The sequence below is a fragment of the Morus notabilis genome, unplaced genomic scaffold, assembly GCF_000414095.1.
Source record: "Morus notabilis unplaced genomic scaffold, ASM41409v2 Scaffold349, whole genome shotgun sequence".
NCBI lineage: Eukaryota > Viridiplantae > Streptophyta > Magnoliopsida > Rosales > Moraceae > Morus > Morus notabilis.
Window position 1 is genome coordinate 97,532 of NW_010363521.1, and position 24,083 is coordinate 121,614.

General features: G+C 35.9%; 2 protein-coding genes and 1 pseudogene across 2 annotated transcripts; all 3 read left to right on the forward strand.

The window, feature by feature from the left end:
• The first annotated feature begins 3,486 nt into the window (after nucleotides 1-3,486).
• LOC112092775 (serine/threonine-protein kinase ATM-like) lies at nucleotides 3,487-5,527 on the forward strand. The gene is made up of 7 exons (XM_024169734.1): nucleotides 3,487-3,539; nucleotides 3,637-3,700; nucleotides 3,957-4,031; nucleotides 4,372-4,491; nucleotides 4,918-5,103; nucleotides 5,241-5,285; nucleotides 5,450-5,527. The coding sequence occupies exons 1-7, from the start codon at nucleotides 3,487-3,489 to the stop codon at nucleotides 5,498-5,500; spliced, it is 594 nt and encodes a 197-aa protein (XP_024025502.1). The 3' UTR covers nucleotides 5,501-5,527.
• A 55-nt stretch (nucleotides 5,528-5,582) lies between these two features.
• Nucleotides 5,583-9,982, forward strand: LOC112092776 (serine/threonine-protein kinase ATM-like). Its single transcript, XM_024169735.1, has 9 exons — nucleotides 5,583-5,642; nucleotides 5,777-5,998; nucleotides 7,393-7,464; nucleotides 7,634-7,703; nucleotides 8,156-8,267; nucleotides 8,384-8,507; nucleotides 9,142-9,276; nucleotides 9,495-9,790; nucleotides 9,901-9,982. Exons 1-8 carry the CDS (start codon nucleotides 5,583-5,585, stop codon nucleotides 9,732-9,734), a joined length of 1,035 nt encoding a protein of 344 aa, XP_024025503.1. The 3' UTR covers nucleotides 9,735-9,790; nucleotides 9,901-9,982.
• Nucleotides 9,782-19,036, forward strand: LOC21391245 (annotated as a pseudogene).
• Nucleotides 19,037-24,083: the final 5,047 nt, after the last annotated feature.

Genomic DNA, 24,083 nt, shown 5'->3' on the forward strand with positions numbered 1-24,083 from the left:
GAGCACACAGAGGAACTCAAAACCGGCAACAATGTACAAAATTTCAATTCCCGTTGATGATGATTCAACAATGTCCAAATTTATAGAAAATCAAAACCGTAAACCCATTTCCGCACAAATCAGACCCAATCTAAAAATCGGAGGAGAAATCACACTAAAACCCAATCTAAAATCAGACCCGATCGTTTTCTTTGATTGCAAAAAATCAAAACCCTAAAACCCAAAATACAGGCGGAATAAAAATCAAAACGAAATCCAAATGTTCAAACCAAAAAATTTCGCACAGTTAGAGAGGCTTACCTCTTGATTTGATGATGATAGACGGGCAGTCGTCGTCGGAGGAGATGGGCGATATGCAAACGGAAAATCACGCGGAGGAGAAACCAACCGAGCTCCGACTGGCGAACGGAGAGAGAGACCAAACCTCAAACGGAGAAGAGGGGAGAGGATAGAACGCACAAGAATTTTTTTTTGCAGGGGACGAGAGTGATTCTGGAGGAGGTGAGCGGAGGAGAGTCGGGGGAGATAATGAAAATGAAGTTTGATGTGGTAAATTTTAACTTTCATTGAGGGTAAAATTGAAAATAGAAAATTTCATTAAAACCACAAAATAAATTCCCGCATAATCTAACATCAGAATCAGCCTTAAGGCTGATTTTGATTTTAACTTCATATTAGAATAAAATTATTTAACAATATGTTTTACCAACAACTTTTTAGATTTTAGATGTGTGAAAAAGTGCTTTTTCTCTCCTAAAATCAATACCAAACCCACCCTTAGTTGCCTGAGCTGATAGAGCTGTCATGCCTACTTGTCCGAAGGAGCCTTAAAGGTGTTGGCGCGCTTCCTAGCGTGTTTACTAATAGGGGCTTGAAGGTTGTTGCTTGCTGAAGGGGTAATAAGGCCTTCTTATTAGCAGCCTTACTAATCAATAGGGCGCGCCGTACACTGTTAGTCTTGTTAGCTGTGAGTCATTAGTTTTTGTTCCACATTGTGTCATGTATTGCTGTTTGAGAGCTTACCGCTAAATGAAATCATTTTAGTACACTGACTTCGCTTGATGTATCTAAAAAGTGGGATAGTTCTTAAAGCTCCTTGAGAGCTGATACCGACAACACAGAACTCTAGTTATTTCCTTCAAGTAATCAGATTTCAAAACATCCTTATAGTTTTGGAAGAAGTCCACAATGAAACCACCCGGACCTGGCAATTTATCCCCACAACAACCAACAGTAAGTTCCTTATTTTCATTCATTCAAAAGGTCTCTCCAACCAATTAGCTGAAAGGTGCGAGCGGGATACCAAATTAAGCCATCACTGTCCATCCTGATTCTGAAGTTGATGGCTTTTCTACTTCTCTTGGTCGACTAATTCGTACCTCTTATGATGGTTTCATGTCTGATTTCTTGGTTGAGGGTGTATACAGTATTTCTTTTCTGTTTGATTATTTTTTATAATCATAATGACGAATTTATGATCTTATAGGGCCCGTTTGGGAGGTATACTCAGACCCATAATTCTTAATTGTGACGTTTGAAATTCAAATTTTTTGTGAGAGCTTTACACTGTAGCAGAATTATGGGTTTGAGTATATGAACCAAACACCCCTATAGTTTTAATCCTTGGTTTGTATGGTTGCTGTGATGCAACTATTTACAGACAATGATTGAAAGATTGCTGTTGATGCTCCAAGATACTGATTATCGTGTGAGGTAGTCTTGGCTAGACACATCGGTGTTCTTTTCCAAACGCGGGAAGGACATGAGGAGATATTCGAAGATATCTGGTGGGTTTTACTCTTTTTTTTTTTTGTTTTTTTTTGTTTTTTGTTTTTGTTTTTGTATCTTTTAGTTTTCTTCCCTATAATTTTGTCTGCTGTTTATTTCTTTTTGTATCTTTTCTAATTTTTATCATGGTACAAGTCACATAAACCGACTCAAACTTGTGTGATTTTTTCTCTTGGAACCCTCAAACTTGTGATTGTAACATTTTTTTTTTTTTGTGTGGAGGCATACCATTGTAAGTTGCTTGATTAATTTTGCTTTTGTTTGAAGTTATTGGAAGCAGAGTACGTCTTATGTTTTGAGTTTAATCATGTAGCTCATCAGATCTTTTATGATTGTGTCTGAAATCTACTTTTGTGCATTTTGAGAGGGAAAAAAAAGGAAGAGGAAAAACGGTGATCTTGATGATTAAGATTTGGTTGCGAGGTGCAATTCTGTTTGGCTGACAGCCTTTCTTTTCTTTTGTCCCCCGAGTAGTTCTTTCCTCCTCCTATGGGGAGTTCTTCTTCCTTTTTAATAATCCTTCTTCATATTGACAGATAATGTTCTATACAAGACATTTGATTTTTTTTATTAACTTTGATTTGATATTCTGAATTAAAACTTTAAACCTGTCATCCGAATTTAAAATCACATGAGGTGATTTCTTATAAATAAAGGATGTAATGCAGAAGTATAAGTCAAATCATATTTGAGAACATCATTTGCTTGTTTTTTAAGTTGACTAAAACAAATGGCAGAGGCAGACATGGAAATAAATTGTCACTTTCAACTGTGGTCTTTTATTTTTTATTTTTTATTTTTTTAAGGGGAAAAAACACCCTTAACTCTTAGAGCATTGTTCTTGCTCCATAATTGCATAGATGCGACTCATTTTTTCACTTTCTAAATTGTTGCACGTTGAACATGGATGTATGTTTGGTATATGATGTTCGTATTTAAAATGTCAACAGCATATATTTCTCATTCTGACATCTCCTTTTTACCTGGCTGAGTCGTTAGTTCCAACTTTGGCGTTACATTGGTTGTTTCCTTAAAAGGCAAAATTGTCACTGCTAGTGAGGTCTTAGCTTCTGGTCCTCAGCCTTGCCCCACGATGGAAACGATTATTGTTACTCTGATGCACCTTGCATTGTACAGTGAGAAAATAGCACAACAGGTATATTTATGTTGCTTTTTTCAGTGTGTTTGGATAAAACATTACGTACAAGGAAAAGAAGGATGCTGAGTCTGCTAAAAGAAAGAATTCGAGGACCACACAATGGAGATTGGAGAATGTGAAGGAAACTTTTGCACAGTAATTAGGTGGTCAGGCTAATGGAATAACAAATATATTTTGGTTCTGTATTGCGTGTTTGTTTCTTTTGCTGGAATCTGGTTCTCCTTTCTTTGTTTCCTCATCCTTAATGGTTAGATGCATAAACAGCTAGCAGTTATTAAAAAATACTTAAAACCTGTGGTTGCAGACATAGCCTTGCTGTGACTGTACACACTCCACCAAAAGGTGCGGAGTTCAAATTCCCCCACCCAACGTAAAAAACTACCTAAACAGTGGTTTCAGTCATTTTTGAGTTCAAAAAGATCAGTTTCTAATTTATTCAAACCTCTTACTGTTCTTTTCTAATTTCAAGTTATTTTAATTGGCTTGTGTTACCTACATTATAAAGGAGCATTACAATCATACGGGTTTCTATTCATGAGATGCAGGCTGTATTTATGATGTGTGTAATTTCTTTCATTGATCCGTCTCAGAGGTGCACATTTCTCTCTGTTCTGCAGAATTGATTTGACATGTTATGTTTTGGTAATTGTCTATCCCTTTCTTTCTTATTTATTTATGTTTTCTTTCAGGGAATTGGTTTTTGTGGTGCTTGATAATCTTTCGAGAAAGCTTCAGTATACAACTAGGTTTAAGGTGATATAGAATAATTCTCTCCTTCCTGCTGTTGACACATGGTTTTCATCTTAGTCTTAGAAGTGGCTGCTAATATTTGTGATCTTGTGAAATAATTTTTACTAATACCTACTAATGCCAAGGAATATTTGAACTATAGATTTCATTTAACTGTTGTATTTTTTGTCTTGACTGGGAAGAAGATATATACAGGTTGAATGTCAATTTATTTTTTATTTTATTATTATTATTATTATTATTATTTTTCTTTTTGCAGTACTTGGAAGAACTCGTAGCATCTATTCTCTTTTGTTGGGTTGCTTGTGGTGTAAGCTTAGCTGCAGTCGTTGAGGTACAGTGCTCATGTTTTTCACAAGAATATGTCTGAAAATGTGTTATGTTTACTACCAGCAAGGATTTCCAGTTTCCTATTTTCTTTTCTTTTCTTTTGTTTTCCCGGAGGATTACTGGTCCTGTTTTGTGTTATATTATTTTTCTTTCTCTATCTTTGTTTCTTATAGAACACAACATATGTACATACGTAAGTACATATGTATTTATTTATGTATGTACGCGCGTATATATATATATATATTAATATATATATATATATATATGTCTGTTGTATGCTGCTGATCCTCTTGTTTGAGTTGTATGTATATATTCATACTAGTTTCATTTTCTCATTACAGATAAGACAACTCTTTGTAGCAGATAGTGAACCAAGCTATTTCATGCTGTACTGTTGCAATTGGCTTCTTCCAACTTTGGTTCTGCATGGTGACAGTTCTAACCTCAGTTGGGTCTCTAAGGTAGGGTCAGCTGGGAGGTGAATTTATTAGATCAATCTTTCTCTCCATGCATATTGTTGTTGGCCTAGCTTTTCTGTTGGGATTTAGAACTCTTATTACATGTGATTGTAAAAGGTTTTGAAAGGTAAATCTGGATGGTAGAATAATTATGTGCGAGCTCTAGGTATTTACTAAGATTGCATGCTGAGTTGTTTTTTTGGCTATGATGTTCATTGTGTTGGCCTGGGTTTTCTGTTGGGATTAAGACTGCATGTGATTGTAAAAGGTTTTGAAAGGTAAATCTGGAAGGTAGAATAATTATGTGCGAGCTCTAGGTATTTACTAAGATTGCGTGCTGAGTTGTTTATTTGGCTATGATGTTCATTGTATTTCTAATTTTCTGCTTTACAATTGGTTTCTTTATCTAATGTCATCTTTTTGTTTCAGATTGCTGGCCAACCTTTGTCAATTCTGGTCAAAGATCACTTTGTGCAGATCTTTTCAATTTGTATTGAGTTGCACTGCAGCAATACATCTGATGGGCATAAGGGAGCTGATGTGCTTCAAAATTCAATTTTGCAACTTGCACAGATATCTGAGAGTGAACGAGACACACTTTTACTGATGTTGAAGGTATACGATTTTGAACTTATGTATTTTCACATGTTAGTTGTGTAATTCAGGAATTATTTTAATACTTCTCTTTTAGCAAATAAATAAATAAAACTTATCTCATGTTAATTTTCCTTTTTATCGTGTCCCTAATATAGTTGGTGAGGAGAGCTTGCTACGTTCCACCAAGATCTTTTATCAAGGTAATTTGTCCTTTTTTTTTTAATCTCTTCCTTTGGTCGTTGTCAAACTTGAGGCTGTAGGAAACTAATCCAAGCTCAGTTAAGAATGAAATTGATTGTTTACTGGAAGACTTCATACGTTGCTGATTTATAAAATGGATTATATGCCTGGTATATTCTTGTAGTCTTCAAGCTCTGCACAAAAAGTTACTGTTAGAGGAAAATTTTCGGATTGAAAAGGACAAAGATGATCTCATTAATGGATGCGGTTGGAATTTTGACAATGAAATTGTAAACGCTATCTGGACATTAGTACGCATGTGTGGCTCAAATGATGGAAATACTGCTGGAGCATTGGTGTCTGCTTTTATTTTGAGGGTACTGTCAGCAACTCTTTTTTCTTAAAAAAAAATTAATTTTGTTGTTTTTGGCTTTACTTTGTCAAATCTATTAGGTTCTCAAGCATTTTTCTCCACATTTTTCTAAGTAAATCTGCTTACTTTTGAATTCAGGTTGGTATCGGTGACCCATATTCTGTTGTCTTCCATCTTCCTGGAAGCTACGGGAGCCTTGATGCCTGTAGAACTAATAATCGTGACTTGACCCTAGAAGTGAGTTGTCAAATGGATACTGGAATATCTGAAGGTCTCCTGATTGCTCTTTTAAAACTTTTGATGAAGTACCTGATGGACGATTCTGTTAAAATTGTAGATATGGCATCTCAAGCTCTTCGGGTGAGTTTTTGGTGTTGTTTGGATTTTCCACAGACCCAACTCTGTAATTGTGTTGCCTTTTTCTCTTTGGAATATGTGCCAAAATTACACTTTTTAAAGCACGGCTTTAGTAAATGACCACCCTAGTTTTGTAAATTTAAAAATAGAAATGTTGATTTTCTAACAGGTAAATTACTGATTTACTTGGTGTCAATCACCAATTGACTTGGTCAATCATTGATTAGCTGATATTCGTCAGTGACGAACCATGTCAACTAATGAATAACCAAATATCAATCTATGATTTTACACCAAAATCAATTAGTGATTTTCCAATATGAATAATTGTAACAAGCTACATACTCAAATGTTTCTTACGGATTATACAACTCATAACAAGTCATACCAATGATGATATACAATCTTGCATGTCTATAATTATATATAGAAGGGAAGATGGAGTTGCAAGTTTTTGTACTTCAACCAAGTAATCCAATAGTCCACATCATCTATTTATTTTTAACTTGAAATGCAATGGTCAAGATTTATACACATGGCTAATGCATTTTCTCACGCCTCATATCACACCTCACACTTTAACTTTGTTTGTTTGTTTGTTTGTTTCGCTTCATTTCATTTCCTTTTCTTTTTTTAACTTGTTTGTTTAGCTTTTTGAATTATAATAATATTATTATTTCACTTGTGATATTAGTGCTATGAGTAATATATTATGTTAACATATTAAAAGTACATTTGTGAATGAATTTTTATTTATTGATAATAATATGTCAATACTAATTGGACTTTAAGAGTAATATATGTTATGTTAATATATGAAAAGTACATTTCTTTTAATTGATTGGTAATAATAAGTTAATACTATTACTAATTGTACTTTAATATTCATCTTTAAACCTAAATTCATAATCAATTAAGGTTTAATATTAATATTAATATCAATATCAATTACTACTTTTCTCTCTATTTTTATTAATAAAAAAGTTAAGGTAGAAAAAGGGCACGTCCCTCAAGCTAGTTCTTTTAAATATGTGTATATACATATTGATAAATACTGGAGCAACATATGTACTTAATAAAATAATGACTTTTAACATTATTTTACAGAGCGTAATGTGTGAGGTACTTTAAAAACCTCTGTAGTAGTTTGAACATTTATGTAGCTAACCTTATCGGTCTTGTCCGGGACTTGTATTTCATTTAGGTGGTTTTTTTGTTTTGTTTTTGATAATAAAAACTTTATTGATAAAAATCAATAACAAAGGCAGAGGACAAGGTATCCTCAAGCCGAAAAGAAACAAAAATGGCCAGGATTATGTATGTATTTAAGTATTAAAGGATATCTTATATGTGCTTGTGACACTTTTAAATTTGTGATTTTTGCTTTTCTTAATCAGGCAATTCTTTCTACCGAAAGGGGTCAAAAAGCTCTGCAGTCATTTGTTTCGTACAAGAGATCTCTTGTTGAGGTGATTATTATGCATCTTCTCTGCTAGACATTTTAAGTTTTCAATTCAGAATATTGACTTATCTGTCCCAATTTTTTGTACTTGAATTTAACATTTTGCTTTAGAGTAATCTCATGGTGAAATTAATTTGACTGCTTAAAATTCATGTGAAGTATTTCTCACTTTGCAGGTCCACTCGAAGGGTATTAATCTTGAGCTAGTAGAAAAATTCCATTCAGATCTCGAAAGGAAATATAAAGGTAGATTGGTGCTACGTTTTCAAAACTTACTATTCTTGCTTAAGGTGATGATTCTAACTGTAACGATTAAAGTAAAGGTCGCAATATAACAAGGATAAAAGGATGAATACATTTTAGGGGCTCTTTGAGTGATCACTCATAAGTAGCCTTCTCTACTTACTCTTCTTGCTAACTTTCAGAAATATGCTATCCCATTTTTCTGTTACTTTCTGTTCTTTGAACTTCCATTTTCACGAGAACATAAATACAACTAGCTAATATATACCACCAACATAGGTTAATGAAATTTTCCCTCCCCCTGTTTACTTCCTCTTCACAACATTTCGATTACTGGTGTTTGAATAGAACACATAGATATTTGCCCGTCTCTGTCTGTCTTTTCTGGTCTCTTTCTTGTTGTATGCTTTGTCCGTTCTACATGCAATGATTCCATAAATTTCCATCTGCCGAAGCAATGTCATTGGACGATTCAACCCTATGGGAGACACATGGTAAAAATTTTGAGACATGGATTTGTCCGCTTGCCTACGTGCTATGTGGCTATTGTAATGATGTAATTCTAAGGTATTTTTTTTTCTTTTATAAATTATTTGTCTATTGAGGGTTTTGTTTTTTTGTTTTTTTGTTTTTGTTTTTGCATTTAATCAAACAAATTTATTAGATTGACGTACTGCTTTCAGGTTATGCCAGGAGGTTGCTTTTTCGAAAGCTGAAGTTGCAGAGCTTCTATGGCCAAGTATTTTCGTCAATCTGGCTGGGAGGGGGAATATAGATATTAATCTTCAACTTTTGATCTCCTCAAAGGTTGTTTTGTGAGCAATTGTATTTCTACTTTTTTATTTATTCTTTTCATTTGCCTTTTTCCCCTTCTTTTGTTTGCCATTCATTTAATATTAATAGACATATTTGTTAAGGTTTTACCGACTTGTGTTCAAACTTCAGATCATTTTCATTCTAAACTTGGCAGGAACTCGGAAAGATATCATCTTGAGAAAGGATTGAATTGGATGAATCAGAATTACTGTCAAGTGGTCATGGAACCTATACAAACAGACGAGCATTTTGTTGATGGATTCCATTATATGGATAAGAGAATGGTTTGGGAATTGAATCTACCTAGACAACCAGACAAAGCAATTAATTGATGTTTTTTACTACATTGTGAAGAGATATTAATGGTTTGGGAATTGAGTGTGGATGCACTTAATCTGATGATTTTCTCTATTATGTTTGATAGTAGACTGACCTTTTTTTCTCTCCCTATTACTTGTTTTTTAGAGCTTTTAATTTTGACTGCATGTTAGATGCCCTACTCTTTATTGGATGAAATGTATGATTACTGTGTTGCGGAACTTTATGGCTCTGTGAACTCTACATCTCGTGCTTTGTTGTTTGAAGGAAAGAATAATTTTTTTTTATATGATTGGTTAATATGCAGGTGCAAGAACATATTTTTGCAGAGTCTAATAGATTAATCAAATCAATTCAAGTCTTCTTGAATGCCCTTAATGAACTTCGGTTGTGTTTTTTCAAGGAAAGATCTTCTGTACCATCGAAACAAGAAATTTCTAAGGTATATCACATCAAATTATGCACATAGTTATGGTCTATAGCTTTTTATTATTACTATTATTACTATTATTATTATTATTATTATTATTTTGTTATTATTATTATTATTATTATTATTATTATTATTATTATTTTCAAATAGATTTGCGTTGCTTTGAGGCTTTTAAGGTTTCTCATCCACTTCTGGCTAATGCAAATTTTTCCTTGGTATTTGCCAAGCCTTTTAGTTATGGCTCTAAATCGCGTTCATCCTCTGGAAAGGCTAGAGAATCAGCAGCTACACTGAAGGCAATGCGAAGAACAAGGCAAATTTCCATGCAAATGTGTTCGGAGAACTTGAGTTTTGGAACTTTGCCCGTGCTTTTGCTCGTCCTTTTTGAAATTGGCTACTACAAGAAAGATTGGCATAATACACATAATATTTGTCCTCGCATCATGCTTGAGGCATTTGTGAAATAAATGCATAACACTGGGTCACCTTTTCCTTTCATTGCTGACAAGTATAATGTTCCCAGGTGTATTGGCTTACCATTGACTATCTCGTTGTTGCCAAGTCAGCAGTTGTGAGTTCATAAGCGTCACTGCTTTACTTATATTTTCTTTCTGTACTTTTGGTGGCATATAGGCATAAGATCATTTCATCAACGTGTGTATAGACTTGTGGATCATACTTTACTGCCGTGATTTACGTGGAGCATTGGTGTGAAGAGCATTTCAAAAGTCTCACACTGGGGAGCCCAGATTTCTCTGACATTGAAATGGTTAGTTGGACATACAGGATATACTAAAGTGATATGCTTTTTGGGACGTAAAGCAGAAATTTTAATGTCCAAGTTGTTTAGAAGAAAATAGACTGGCGGCTTAGGGATTTTTTTTAAAGTTTTTTTTGTTAATTATTTACATACTTCATATATGCTTCATTGCTGCTTAAATGCGGTTCTTTATGTGCGTGCATGTTGTACGCAAACATACATATATGTTAACTTTTGGCACGTCTTCTCGGGTTTAAGATTGTATGTCTAAATTCTGTTTACTGTCTTGTTGCTCCAGTTGCCACATCATATTGAAATTCTTATCTCAGCGGTAACGCATATCAATGAACCTGACAGCTTATATGGGATCATCCAGTCTTACAAGGTATGTAAGGCGCTCTTAATTCGTTCTCAATTGTAAAAAACTCATCCCCCTATTTCCTTACCTCCGCTAATTGGTTTTGTTGTAAGCTATGTTTAATTCGTTCTTAATTCATTTCATATTGATAACATTGGTTTTGTTCTCACAGTTGTGACCTTTTTTGGTTGTTTGTTTTGTGGTGATGGAATTGTTAGCTGACCTCTCAAATAATTACTTGTGAGCACGAGGGAAACTGGGCCAAGGCTCTTGAATCTTATGACTTGCAAGTACGTTCAGCTTCCTTGGTCCAGAGGGATTATAGTTCCCAAAATTCATTACTGGAACGGACTCGGCCAACAGACAATTTAGCAATTTCCGCCCAACAAGATCAAATGAGGAAACCTTTTAAAGGTCTTATTAGATCCTTGCAACAAATTGGTTGTATGCACGTGCTGGATTTGTATTGCCAAGGTCTGACTTCAAGGAAGGTTCATATTCAGCATGATATGGAGTTTATGAGAAATCTCAACTAAATGTATTTTATTTTCTTGAAATTTCGTGTATTTTTTCGAAAGGCTTTACTTACGAGTCTTGATTTTGTTTGTCAACCATTTACAGTACGAGGCTGCTTGGTGAGCAGGAAACTGGGATTTTTCCCTACTTTACATGGGAAATAATACTCAAAGTCTGCAAACTAGAAGTGGTCATTACAATGAAAATCTGCACAGGTAAAATGGTTGAGAGTTTGGATTTTTATCTCTTGTCGAGTATAAACTGTAGCCTTATTTTCTTTTTTCTGTTTCTTTTTTCTACTTTACATGGATATAGATAGGACTTTCAGAGATAAAACTATTTGGATAGGAAATGCTCACCTTTTATGCAACTAAAATGTTGATGCACGAGATGTAACTTTTGTTTTTTTTTTTTTTATGGCTTCTCATTCTTCTTTTTGGGTCCTTTATTTTCTGTGTAAACGATAGATTTTTCTCCTTTCAAATTGTATAAATATCCAAGCCCTCTTTAAGTATTTCAATAGAGTCAATACAATTTTTGTATTAGGAAGGAACATTCAAATAAATACTTTTAGTAGACCATCTATTAGAAATTTCCTTTCTCGCTGATAATGCTAAATTGGATGGATGCAATAGGTAGATAATGTCTTTTTTTGTTTTTTACTCAACGTTGGCAGTGCTCTTTCTTGAGTGCCTCTGCCCTGTTTGTTTGTTTTGAGGAAACCTCATCCTTTTCCTTGTATTGATTTAAATATCAATGAAAGGATTTTCTTATAGAAAAAAGACTCTGTATCAAATCTTGGTAGTTACTAACATCATCACAAGTCATTTAGCATCAAAATTAGTGGTTTATTATGTTTAATCATGTAAATCAATAATTAATGTTTATTAGGTTTTATCATGAAAAACATTAACTAAGATTTATCTTGTTTTATCATCAAAATCAATAATTAATGTTAGAGGTAACTAGATGACAGAACCATGTTCGAAGTATGATTTATTACACTTGATTTACCTACATTAGTGTTATTGTTGTTTATGATCATCCTATTCATGTATCCAAGGACGTATGGAAGGGAAGGGCACACCAGTAGGTTATTCATGAATTAATTTGAAGGGAAATGTACTTTTTTTTTTTTTAATTTTAATTTTAATTTTATTTTTTGAGTTAGCTGTTTGAGGGCGTTGCAAGAAGGCGATTTTGATGTATTTCATATAAAACTGAGAGAATCAAAGCAGGTGCTTTTCGTCTCCTTTTTGTTTCTTTAATATAGGAAGTTGGATTTTGAACAAGTTTACTTGTGCCTTTGACAAAATTTAGGAACTTGTGTCCTCTGTTTTTCATGCAAGTGAAGAGAGCACTGAACACATCTACTCATCAATTATCAAACTCCAGGTACTTAATATAGCTAGCTTGCATTGCACCTTAATATATTCACTTTTTGTTTACAATGTAGACTTTTTTTAAGAATGCATTATTTCTGACTCACGAGGTTATATGCTTTCTGAACATGGTTAGGTTCCTAATATTCTTTTTCTTCCCGACAGATTCTATGTTCTAAGTTTTCAATTTAGTTGCATGCTGCTGTTTGTATAAATGGAAGTTTAGGCTAGCTATAACCAGGGGCAATAAATCTGGAAATACTTCTTCGACTATCATAGTGGAATAGGAAAGATCTTGTTTCTTATGGTTACAAGGTTTCGTATATTACTGTAATTGAAATTAGTGAACTAGAGAACCTTTTGAAACTGTGAAATTCAATGATGGAAAAAGCTTCATAGCTCCTGTATATTACAGGTGTCCAGTCTTCAACTTATTTATTATTTTATTTAAGAAAATTATGTATTTGGTCTTTTTAATGTACTGCTGTACCTCATGCAGATTCTTTATCATCTCGGTATTGCTTGGGATCTACGATGGAGGACATCTCCATGTGAGGGAATAAAATTCTATTCAAACAAGCAACAAGACGTTTCAGGACCTGTAATTCCGACTGTGGATCAGGTATTGAAGTTTTCGAAACTCAGTTCCTGTAAATGAATAGCGGTGTCCTATATTTTAATCCATTAAGCTGACCGCCTACTTCACCCGACTCATAAGCTATTAGCCCAAAAGCCTTATGAACTACACCAAGGATATTATCTAGCCTAACAAGAGAAGTACTGGCCAGTGGAAGGACTTACCCTACCAAGCCAATCAATAAAGTTGAGACAGTGAGAGATCCTGAAAAGTAATACTTCCCAAGTATAATGAGTATATGTAGGACAGCAGTTATGGGAAATTAAAAGAGCTTGTAAAGCAGAACCAGTATAATGACCATAGGAGGGCTTGAACTACTGGAATTGGTTCAAAAATATGAGAAAACCTGATTAAGAACGTCCACAGTTGTCACTAAGTCTTCATGGGACTAGAGCAATGGACATAACAACCGCTAACTCTCTACATGAAATACAAAAGACTAAGCCAAACCACTTACATATGACATTGCGTACTCTTCTCTTAGGAGCAAAATTTCCTTGCATGTTAACACCTAACATGTGTATAGAGACAAATTACATATTTATCTAGATGACTAACATCTGTTTTTGAACGTCACTTAGTTGTCTTGGCTGAATAGGGATTGGACTACTATCTTGAAATGAGCGCGCCTACATATGAATTTGTTAGAACCATTTATAGCATTCAGGCGAGTTCTACTTCAAATCTTAAGTTGTAAAGACTCTACCATGCAACATCTTTTGCAATCTGCATCAACTCTTCGCAAGGTATTTTAGCATTTTATTTATGGGAAAATTGATCTAGCTCCAAATTTCTGGTTTCCTATGCTTATGATTCTCTTCATTTAACAGGGCTCTAGATTTTCTCAAGCAGCTGCTTTCTTGCATGAGCATAAGCTCCTAAGTGTTGAATCAGGAGAACAAGGTTCATCCTTGTATTGGCTTGGAAGGGTACAAAAATACTCTGTTTCTTTCCATATCTTCTAAAGAACATAGTTTCTCCCATCTGAGTTGTATGTTCTGTAATTTAGAGTCAAACTTTTCTTTTTCCTTGCTATATTTCAAACGTTGCACAGTTTATAGCATTTTTTTTTCACATGCTAAGATCTGTTCTTTGTTCACCTTTCTTAGATTTCACATCTCATAAATGCTTTCTAGAATTTCGCATTACCACTTTCTTAGATTCCATAGGTGTCTTAGGTATCCACTGGAAATACTATTACCTTTTTTTTTTTTTTTTTTTTATATCCCATTCTTTATACTCTTTCCATATTTAGGTCGATTTACATTTACCTTGTTTTATGTTTGCAATGTTTTAGTTTATTTTTACATGGTATGGTTATATATTATGAGACTTTTACTGACACGTAAGATTAGATTGGGGACCTTTTATGGCATATATGATGTTTTTCTTATGTTTAAACTACATCAGTGTGTCTTATGTTTAAATTACATCAGTTTGTTGTATGCATAGTGTTTAAACTATTTGAGAAGGATATCTCAAAATGCAAGTGTTTCACTTGTAAGTGTATCACTTTCTTTATTCCTTGCTGAAACACTTCTGTTAAGTAAATGTGTTATTGTTGTTAATTGCATAATCTCAGCTTGAGAGGCAAAGCTTTTGCGTAGCCAAGGACAACATGAGATGGCTATCAGCCTTGCAAAATACATTTCTCAAAATTATCAATCAAATGAAGAGTCTTCAGATGCGTACCGCTTGGTTGGGAAGTGGCTGGCAGAAACTAGATCTAGCAAGTTATATATCACTTTTGCATAATTAATTATTTTATTTTTAACTCCGCCAACAAAATGCTGATATTTTTCTGTTTTCTGTTTTTTGAATACTATGTGATGAAACTTCAGCTCCAGAACTATTCTTGAGAAGTATTTAAAACCTGCAGTATCATTTGCTGAGAATGAGAGAACTATGAACAAGAAGTCCATTGAAAGGCAGGGTCAAGCTCATTTTCATCTCGCACATTATGCAGATGCTCTTTTTAGGATTTATGAGGAAAGGCTCACCTCCAGTGAAGGCATGCGGCAACACGTTTAAGGAAACACAAGGTAATCACTCCAGAACTTTGCCTGAAATTACGTTGTATTCATAGGTCTGATACCTGGATTAATTAATTGTTTGTTGACAATGGAGTCGGAAGCACTTGTTAAACGGCTAAAAAGTTCAAAGGTACGCTCCAGTCCATAATTGTTTTCCTTCTTGGTTATTCCTTGCAACAAGGCACCACAATGATTTAAGTTTTTCAATGCCCCCTATGCTAACAGGTCAATTGTAGCATAGCATTCATTCATCAAGTATAATTACCATTATGATCACAAATATGCAGGACATAAGGCAGTTAGTGGGCATAATATATACTATGTGGGATCTCCGAGTGCTGGTGTTCTTGAATGGGTCAATGGAACTCTTCCTCTTAGCGATTACCTTATAGGGAGGTAAGATACACAATATTATAGCTTTGTTTTGAAGAGGCTTGAATAATACAACTCTCTTATGTTACTCAATTTTCAGCCTGAGGAATGGAGGTGCCCATGGTCGATATGGAACAGGGGACTGGTCATTTCTCAGATGCCGGGAACATATGGCAAATGCAAGTGTCGTTTACATTTTTTCTTCATAACAATGTGATAGTAGTTCCTTTTATGTATTATCTACATATTCATTTCTTTTCTAAATTAAAAGTAACTTAAAAAGAGTAGTAAAAGTCCATAATGCCTTCTTTATTTTCAATGTTTATATTTACATTCTTTGTTCTTTCAATACTTTATCGACCTGGTATAGATCTATACATGGTATAGAAGTTGAGATATTTAGATTATTTTGCATCTGTATATATAATCACTCCAAACATTTGGTATTAATCTGGAGAAGGACCAACTGGTATTTGCTTTTATGTTTTGACAGGCAAAAGACAAGCGCAAGGCTTTTCATCAAGTTTGTGAGAAATTCAGGTTTATCTTGCTTCTCAGTGTAGCAAATTCTAGTTTCCAAAATCTATTCTTTGAAATATAAAATAACACGGACCTTATACAGGCCTGTCATGCATCACTTTTTCTTGGAGAGGTTTTTACAACCAGCCGGCTGGGTTGAAAAGAGGCTTGCATACACACGAAACGTGGCAGCTAGTTCAATGGTCAGTGTTTTATATTATTTATGAGACGTTGGACTAGAATGTTTTGAATGTTTCTTTTAACGTGAGACTTAAGCATGCATGGCCATTGTTACAAACCTATTAGGTAGAACTCACCCTTGCAAAAATGGCAACCCACTATTTGTCTTATAATCATTCCATGTGGGACTTTTGGTATCTTAACATTCCACCATGTTCCACAACCGCCATCCACGGCAGCCCATCTTCCCAGCTAGGTGGCTTCGTGGATCCTGCCTTCTATTGGGTAGCAGCCCTCCCTAGGTTGCACTATTTGTAGGCAACAGCTACATAACCGCAACCCATACTACGTCCATCCCATACTTGACATGGTTGTTTTGTAACATTCCACCATGCCTGGGCCCAAATTAATGGTAGTCCACATTATCTACACTGACCCGGCGGTAGCCCTTTCCTCACCGGCAGCTTCACTGGACTATCATTATTCGACGCTTTGACGGCCTCACCAATGCATCTTGATTTGGTCTATAATGCAACTGCTTTGACTCGAACCCGCGGCGTGGTGGCTTGGGTCTGATACCACTTTTTACAAAACCCATTAGTTGGAACTCACCCTTGCAAAACCGGCTTGCAAGGGGAGGGAACCCAAGGATTTAATAAACCCACTATTTGTCTTATAATCATTTCATATGGGACTTTTGCTATCTAACAGCCATCATCTGGCACATGCTGTAATTTTTTGTTTAAAGTTGTTTCCTTGTGTATGACTGCATTATCCTAAAGAATGCATGTATATGTTGCGGTAAAATAAATGGATGCGTATAACTAGAGGTAATCTTGTTTTTCTGTTCAAGGTGCTTGCTAATGGTTCTGTTAGGGTTGTCAAAACAAAGACTACTAGAAAGCGTTATTCATAAAAGTAAGCCATCTCCAACAAACGTAGTGTTCGGCTCAAATGAGGTGGTCTTGGGCCAAAATCTATTTTATTTTTCCCCTTTTTTCTTCTTCATAACAAATCCCTGTTGCACTTTTACCTTAATTTCACATCCTGCCGTCTCAAAACAGCACTCTTTTCAATGGCAATGCAATATATCAAAGGATGACTCTATAGTTTTCATGTGTAAAGTATCCTGATGCAATTTTTTCTCAAATTCAGGTTGGTTATATTGTTGGACTTGGAGATCGGCATTCTATGAATATCTTAATTGATCAAGCCACGGCAGAAGTTGTTCACATAGATCTTGGTGTTGCCTTTGAACAAGGCTTGATGCTCAAGACACCAGAGCGGGTTTGTACTTATTTTATCATTTCTTTGTTCCCTTTTTGATAGCTTTTATTCTTTTAAGCATTGGGCTTTTCCAGTTTAACTTGGCTCACTTGGTCATCTTATCCTCCAATTTTTTCAGGTTCCGTTCAGGCTTACAAGAGATATCATTGATGGCATGGGTGTTACCGGAGTGGAAGGAGTTTTCAGAAGATGTTGCGAGGAAACACTCTCTGTCATGAGGACAAATAAGGAAGCACTTCTCACCATTGTTGAAGTATGTTACCCAATGGAATTACACTTAAACAAAAATTAAGACCGTTTCTTTTTTTTTTATCTAATGGGAATCCTATGTAAATTTTTATACATGATCCGTTGTACAAGTGGGCTTTATCTCCTTTGAAGGCTTTGCAGCGTCAAAAGGTTTTTCTTTTTCGTCAAGTTTTCTCTAGATTTACAAGTATACACGTGTAATCTGAATCTATCACGCCAATGGTGCGTCCCCAAGTAGAGAAAGGTGGGGTCGTCGAGGTGTCTATTTTACAAATTAGTCATGGCAAAGAAATTTCAACAAAACGACTACTTAAAATCATGCAATCATATTTCAAGAGAAAAGGAAATACAAGCGGATAAGTTTTTAACAAACAATTTTTCCCTGTGGTTCCCCTCCCCACAAGATTAACATAAACGAAAATTGATAGGTGGAGTGGTGTAGAAATCTGTCTGATCTATTCGGTCGAATTTGGCTAGGCAATAATGCAATAGAATGTACCAACCATCAATTGCCTATGCTAAATGAGTTTTATCCTTTACAAGGAAACAGATGATGATCCCGAGACAAGCTTGGAAGACTCGCAAGACGATTATGAAGGGAACAAGGACGCGGCACGCGTGCTAATGCGAGTCAAACAGAAACTGGATGGCTATGAAGAAGGTGAAATGCGAAGCGTGCATGGCTAGGTGACTTTCCTCCTTCATTGTCTTGTGGCTTGTTAGAATACTATTATTCTTTGTTGTGGTCGAATAAAATGTATGAAAACCCACTTTAATTTTGGTTTCTTTTTTCTCTTTTGGCGCGTGTTTTTCTTGTGGTATTGTTGCTATTTAATCCTCTTACGAGATGGTGACTTTTGGAAGGTTTGTCCCTCAGTAAAACAGGACAGAACTGTTAGCTTCTCCATTCCTTTCTTTTCTTTTGTTTTTTTTTTTTTTTTTAAAAAAAAAAAGAGATTTATTTTCCTTTTTCAATATTTGACGCAAGTAAAAAATAAATAGGCATATCCATCAAATGAATAAATAATAAGGTATATGTGAAAGTGACCTTTTTAGCTACTTTTTAGTAAACAACCAAAGTTTTATAAAATTAGGGAAATGGCCATGATTATTACTGTAAAAAAATAAAAAATAAAAAGTAAAAAAAAGTTCAACCATTAATTTAAAAGGGTGGCCAAAATCGGCCATCCACCTAATTTTCTCAAATAAAATAATCTGAAATTTTTCTTGCAGGTGCAACAACTAATACAAGATGCTATTGATCCTGAGCGTCTCTGTCAAATGTTTCCTGGATGGGGTGCCTGGTTGTGAACCGTGATGGATTTGTATATTCTCTCATCATATCACAGCCCCAGAAGCACCAGTTTTGTACTGTACAGGCGACTTTTTCATTTTGTTCATTTTTTTTTTGCCCTTTTATAATCCGAGCCTCTGCATTTCGTGGTGCTGGTACGTGTATTATTGATTTTCATTCCCTTCCCGGCTTCCTCCATTTGAATTTCTGTGTAGAAAATTTTGAGCTTTTGTTTTTCTTCGTTCTTTGTGTTTTGGTTGATTTATTATTGATTTTGTTTACGTATTATTATTATTAATCATTGGTTAAGTTATAATTAAGCCAGTGGTTTACTTTAATTCCTTAACTCGATAGTAAAATTTGTGTTTTGAAGAGCTATAATAATATGTTAAATCATTGACTTATGCAATTAAATCAACAATTTTTTTTTTCTTTTTGTTTAGTCTTTAAGGGGAAAAAAAGTGTTAACCACAAGTAGATAAATAGTAAATATTTGTTTAAACAGGAATTCTCTTAGTAACTATAAAACTAATGTGTTATTTAAAAGACTCACGTTATCTCAGGAAAGCATATAGAGCTGGAAAAAAAAAAAGGAACTTTCTGATGGTTTTTTTCGGTATTGTTAATTTCTAATTATTAAATTTAATTAAAATTACATTAGATTAAAAAAGTATATAGAACGGATAATTTCTAATAGATCGACTGAAAGTAAATAATTATCGGTTGTTAATTTTTTTCAAATCTTACTAGTGAAGTTATCAAACAAAAAAAATGAATAACTTCTACCTCTCGACATATACTTGTGAATAATGTCGATTTCCCGTCCCATTTCACCCTTTCAAATTGTACAACTTGGTATGATCACCGCCCATTAATCATCATAAAAGATGTGTTTATTTGTACAATTTAAGTTATGATTTGAGTAGTGTATGTGAAAAAAGTATTGTAAAAAATTAAATTTAAATTTATGTAAGAGAAAATACTGCAGCAATATAATTTGAGTCATGACTTAAATTACGCAAAAGAACAAACCCTATCTTTTTGGCTTCTTACTTTCTTTCTTTTTTCTTTTTAATTTAGGAAATTTTTTGGTATACTTGGCGTACCGGTAGGCTATGTTTTTTTAACCGTTTGATTTGCGTACTTTTTAACTTTTATGTGATTTTATGCAAATTTAAAGAACAAAAAGCTTGGCGTACCAGTATGATGGTGTACCGAAGAAGGTAATTTATACTTTTCTTTCCTTTCCTTTTCTTCTTTCTTTCTTTTTTTTTTCCTGTTCTTTTTTTTTTTTTACATTGTTAACTTTTTTACCTTATTATATATTTTTTCTTTTTTTTTTTTCATTTCTTTGAGTTAGCCATTATAAATATATTTTTCTCTTAAGTTCCCTGTTTATTTTCGTACATATCCAATTTTAATTTTTTTTTTGAAAAAATTGTGGTTCCCTGATAAAACGTTACATAAGTTATACTTTTCTCTAAACTAAGCAATAATGGCTTCGGGTCGGGTCGGGCTCCAACGGTCGAAAATTTATCCATTGGTCGGGTTTTCGGCCTTCGGGCAAATCAGGCCTAACCGAAAAAATTCAAAAAAATTCCGGCAGACGGCGATAACACGGCGTGGGCTCCGGTGAGGTGTCCATTTTCGGGTTGTCCGTGCCCGAGCCTGAAATTTTAGTTGGACGGGCTGGCAGTTGGTCCTGCCCGCCGAGCCCAAAAAATTCAAGCCCCGGGCCGGGCCGCCGGCCCAAAGTTCCAACACGGGTAGCCTCTATGCACCTTTTGGGCTACTCACTCACCCACTTTGTCCACTATTGCGGCTCTGCGGATCATCTATGATTTCCATTGGTCCGTTCTAGGTGGTTTATGGGCAGGTAATCATTCTCTGTGCTACTGACCTTCTCTAAACCCAAAAGTAACCTAGGGATTTCCCCCCTGTCACCTGAGAGGTTATTCTTAGGATGTGGATCCAAACTTAAGCGTCATGCCCTCTGCATTTGTATTATATTTCACAAGCCCCGGCCTCTGTCCCAGTCGATCGTCCCGCGATACCACTGGTCTGCGGAGAACGAATCATGTAGGCCTCGAGTCTGTGTAGGCTCGACGGTTGCATGAATTGTCTCATACGATCAGCCTTTTCACAATTGGGGAAGAGAGAAATGAGTTTAAAACATCAACCGTTGTCTGACATGACGAGTGAGGGCCACGTGGAGCTCGGTTGTCATCCGATGTGTCAAAGCGTATTCTCCCACACAACAGCTGTCCTTGAGATCGTGGCTTTTCTTTGGACTGCCTCGAGCTTCAACTGGGTTGGGATTTACTCTGGCCTCTCCATTTCCTTTGGGTGTGGGAGCCTAACTCCGAACCTCCCCTGTAATGATGGTTCTGGTGCTTCGGGGCCTTTTGAGAAGTGCAAACGTCACGTCGGTTCGATCGCCATCCTAACGTGGGCTTTGTTTAAACAAGCAAATCTGGGTCGTTGGATCGTGTCCCTTTAGTTTCCCGTTCTCCCCCTAACTGTTGGATCGAGTCCCTTCGTCTTCATCGTTGGATGTAAAGTTACTTCATCATACGACTAGGAGTCGAGGGTTTTCCATTGCTATAAATAATCTCCCTGTGCTCGTTCAATTCATCTTGAAATCAAGTCGACACTCTGCCAAAAATTCTCCAGGGCTGTTCTTCATACTCTCCACTCAAGAACTCATGATTCTCTGGTGAAGCTCACTCCAAGTTCTTGTGCCTATCTCGCTCCAAGTTTTCTGGTACGCATCCCTTCTCCATTCTTCCATTTTGTTGTCTATCATGGTGTGTTGCGTGTTTACTTTTTTGCCTGGGTTTTCTATTTAGGTCCCGGTTTTGTAGTGGATTTCTTGGGAGGGGGATGGTTGAAAATGGTGTAATAAGGGTGCTAAAACATGGTTTTGGTGTTCTTCGCATGCTCTGGACTAGTTATGGGAGTTTTGAGTAGGCCTGTTGAGTTTTGTAGGCCTGGACTCTTGTTTGGATTTCTGGGTTCATTTGAATGGTCGACGCTTTGTTTGAATGGTCATCCTGTTGATCATGTTTAGGTTAGAATCATCATCGTCTACTTGAACAGTCATCATTTTTAGCCTTTACTTTACTCGACTAAGCATGTTTAGCAGCTTTAGACGCCGAACTCATTTCCTCTCCCCTCTCGACTTATAGGATATTGACCTTAGATTTTTCCTTCACAGTCATGGCACCCAAAAGGATTAACCATCGAGGGGGATCATCGTCCCTACCTCTTGTGACGCCGGATCCTTCTCCAGCCGCCGAATCTTCCTCTCTCTCCACCAACAGTGATCTGATACTGAGAGAGATCGAGGACTATATCTTTGATCCTCAGGACGATGAGGACAGCGTCGAATGCATGGTCAAAGGCGAGCCAAATGAGGAGGAGGCTTCTACGTCTAGTGCCCCCTCTAATTCTTTAGTCAGTGGTAGGATCTTCGGCTACAGCGGATGACATTTCGATGTCCCCGTGGCATCGATGGAGGCAAATGAGGAGCGACTGTCCTTCACAGCGCTGAAGACACGGGATAGGGACATCGTCTGCGCGTATAGGGAGGGACACGTGGACAGTCGATTGTTTGAGTACCTCATCCCTGACCCCAACTTCAGGGCGAGCCTATCGCCCCCGAGGTATTTATCCGTTTATACCCCGGCCTTCAGGGCAGGGATGACACTTCCTATCTACTCATTCGTGAAGGGCCTCTGCTAGCTCCACAGCATCTCCCCCACACAGCTGGCCTCTAATTTTTGGTATTACTTTGCCAGCATGTGGATTCTCTGAGACCAAAGGTTCGACGTGGAGCTACCACTAAATGAGTTTCTCTTTGTATATAAACTTTACCAGGTTGCTAAATGCGACAGCTGGTATTTTTTAGATAGTCACGGGCGATCCAAGCCCATTTTAGGAAAACTAATAAAGGGCATGCCCTCGTCGTCTCATACCTGGAAGCCAATGTATTTTATGGTCAAGGGTATGTTCGACGTCCACCCCGCGGAAAGCCATTTAAACGGCTAAGGGTGCAGACATCTTTTGGAACATTGAGTAAGTACCCTCGACCGCATGTTACACATCTAAATTTATCTATGTTTTTACACTGCTGACCTCATGTCTTTCTGTGCAGTTCCCCAATAGCACCCTAAAATTTTTGGAAACCAGCTGGCAAGGGTAGAGGAAGCCTTCAGCCTTCCAAAAAGTGAGCGTCATATCGACGATCTTTTGACACGGGAGAACCTAAGAAGCTTCGGCCTCCTACTTTCGCTTCATGACCCAACAGACATCGACATCGTCAAGGACTTCTTCCATTTCACAGCGGAAGGTTAGTGTCTCTCTCTTACATTCGTTCATTACCACCAGTCGTCTGTCTAATTACTTAGCGCAGAGATGAGGACCTTGCAGCTACACGTTCTAGGCGACAAGGTGAACTCTGACCCGAAGATGAAGAACGAAGCCGATGAACGAAGAATTCAAGAATCGAAGACCCGTTGATGTAACATATGAAAATAATTATTGTAATTATTTATTTATTCGATTTGGTTGTAATTATTATTCGTTCAATTTGGTTGTAATTATATTTTTCATGGGACCCGGTCAAATTCCATCTCAATAGCAAATAATTATTTATTGCATATATTTATATTTTATGTTAATAATTATGTATGTCCATGCATACAAAATGCCATATTGATATAGTGTGCCTACTCATATGTTTTACAACATGCCATGCATACATGCGCATTTATTATTATTTATTTTATTTATTTAAAAGAGTTTTAAGAGGATAAAATAAAGTAAGAACCATGTGCTAAAATTGATTTAATATGATTAAATTGATTTAAGTTGCAAAATTAGTTTGCAAAATAATGTTACATGTGAAATTGAATTTAAGAGTTAAATTTTAGAATTTCACATATCTGAAAAATAAAATTATTTATTTATCGGGATTTGAAAACCATGAGATATTTTTCAAATAAAATACATATTTGTAAATAATGAGTGGGAGAGGGTTGTATGACAATACAACCCACTGGTCTCCACTGTTAGCGCAACACCGTGAGATCCGGAGAGGGGCTTTGCGGCAACATTGATTCACCCACCCAAAGTAGAATGTTTTTGCCAGATCAATAACAAGGTTGGCTTCCTAGAGATAGGATTTCAGGATGTATTTTCGAATTGACTACCCAAAAGTAGCAATCC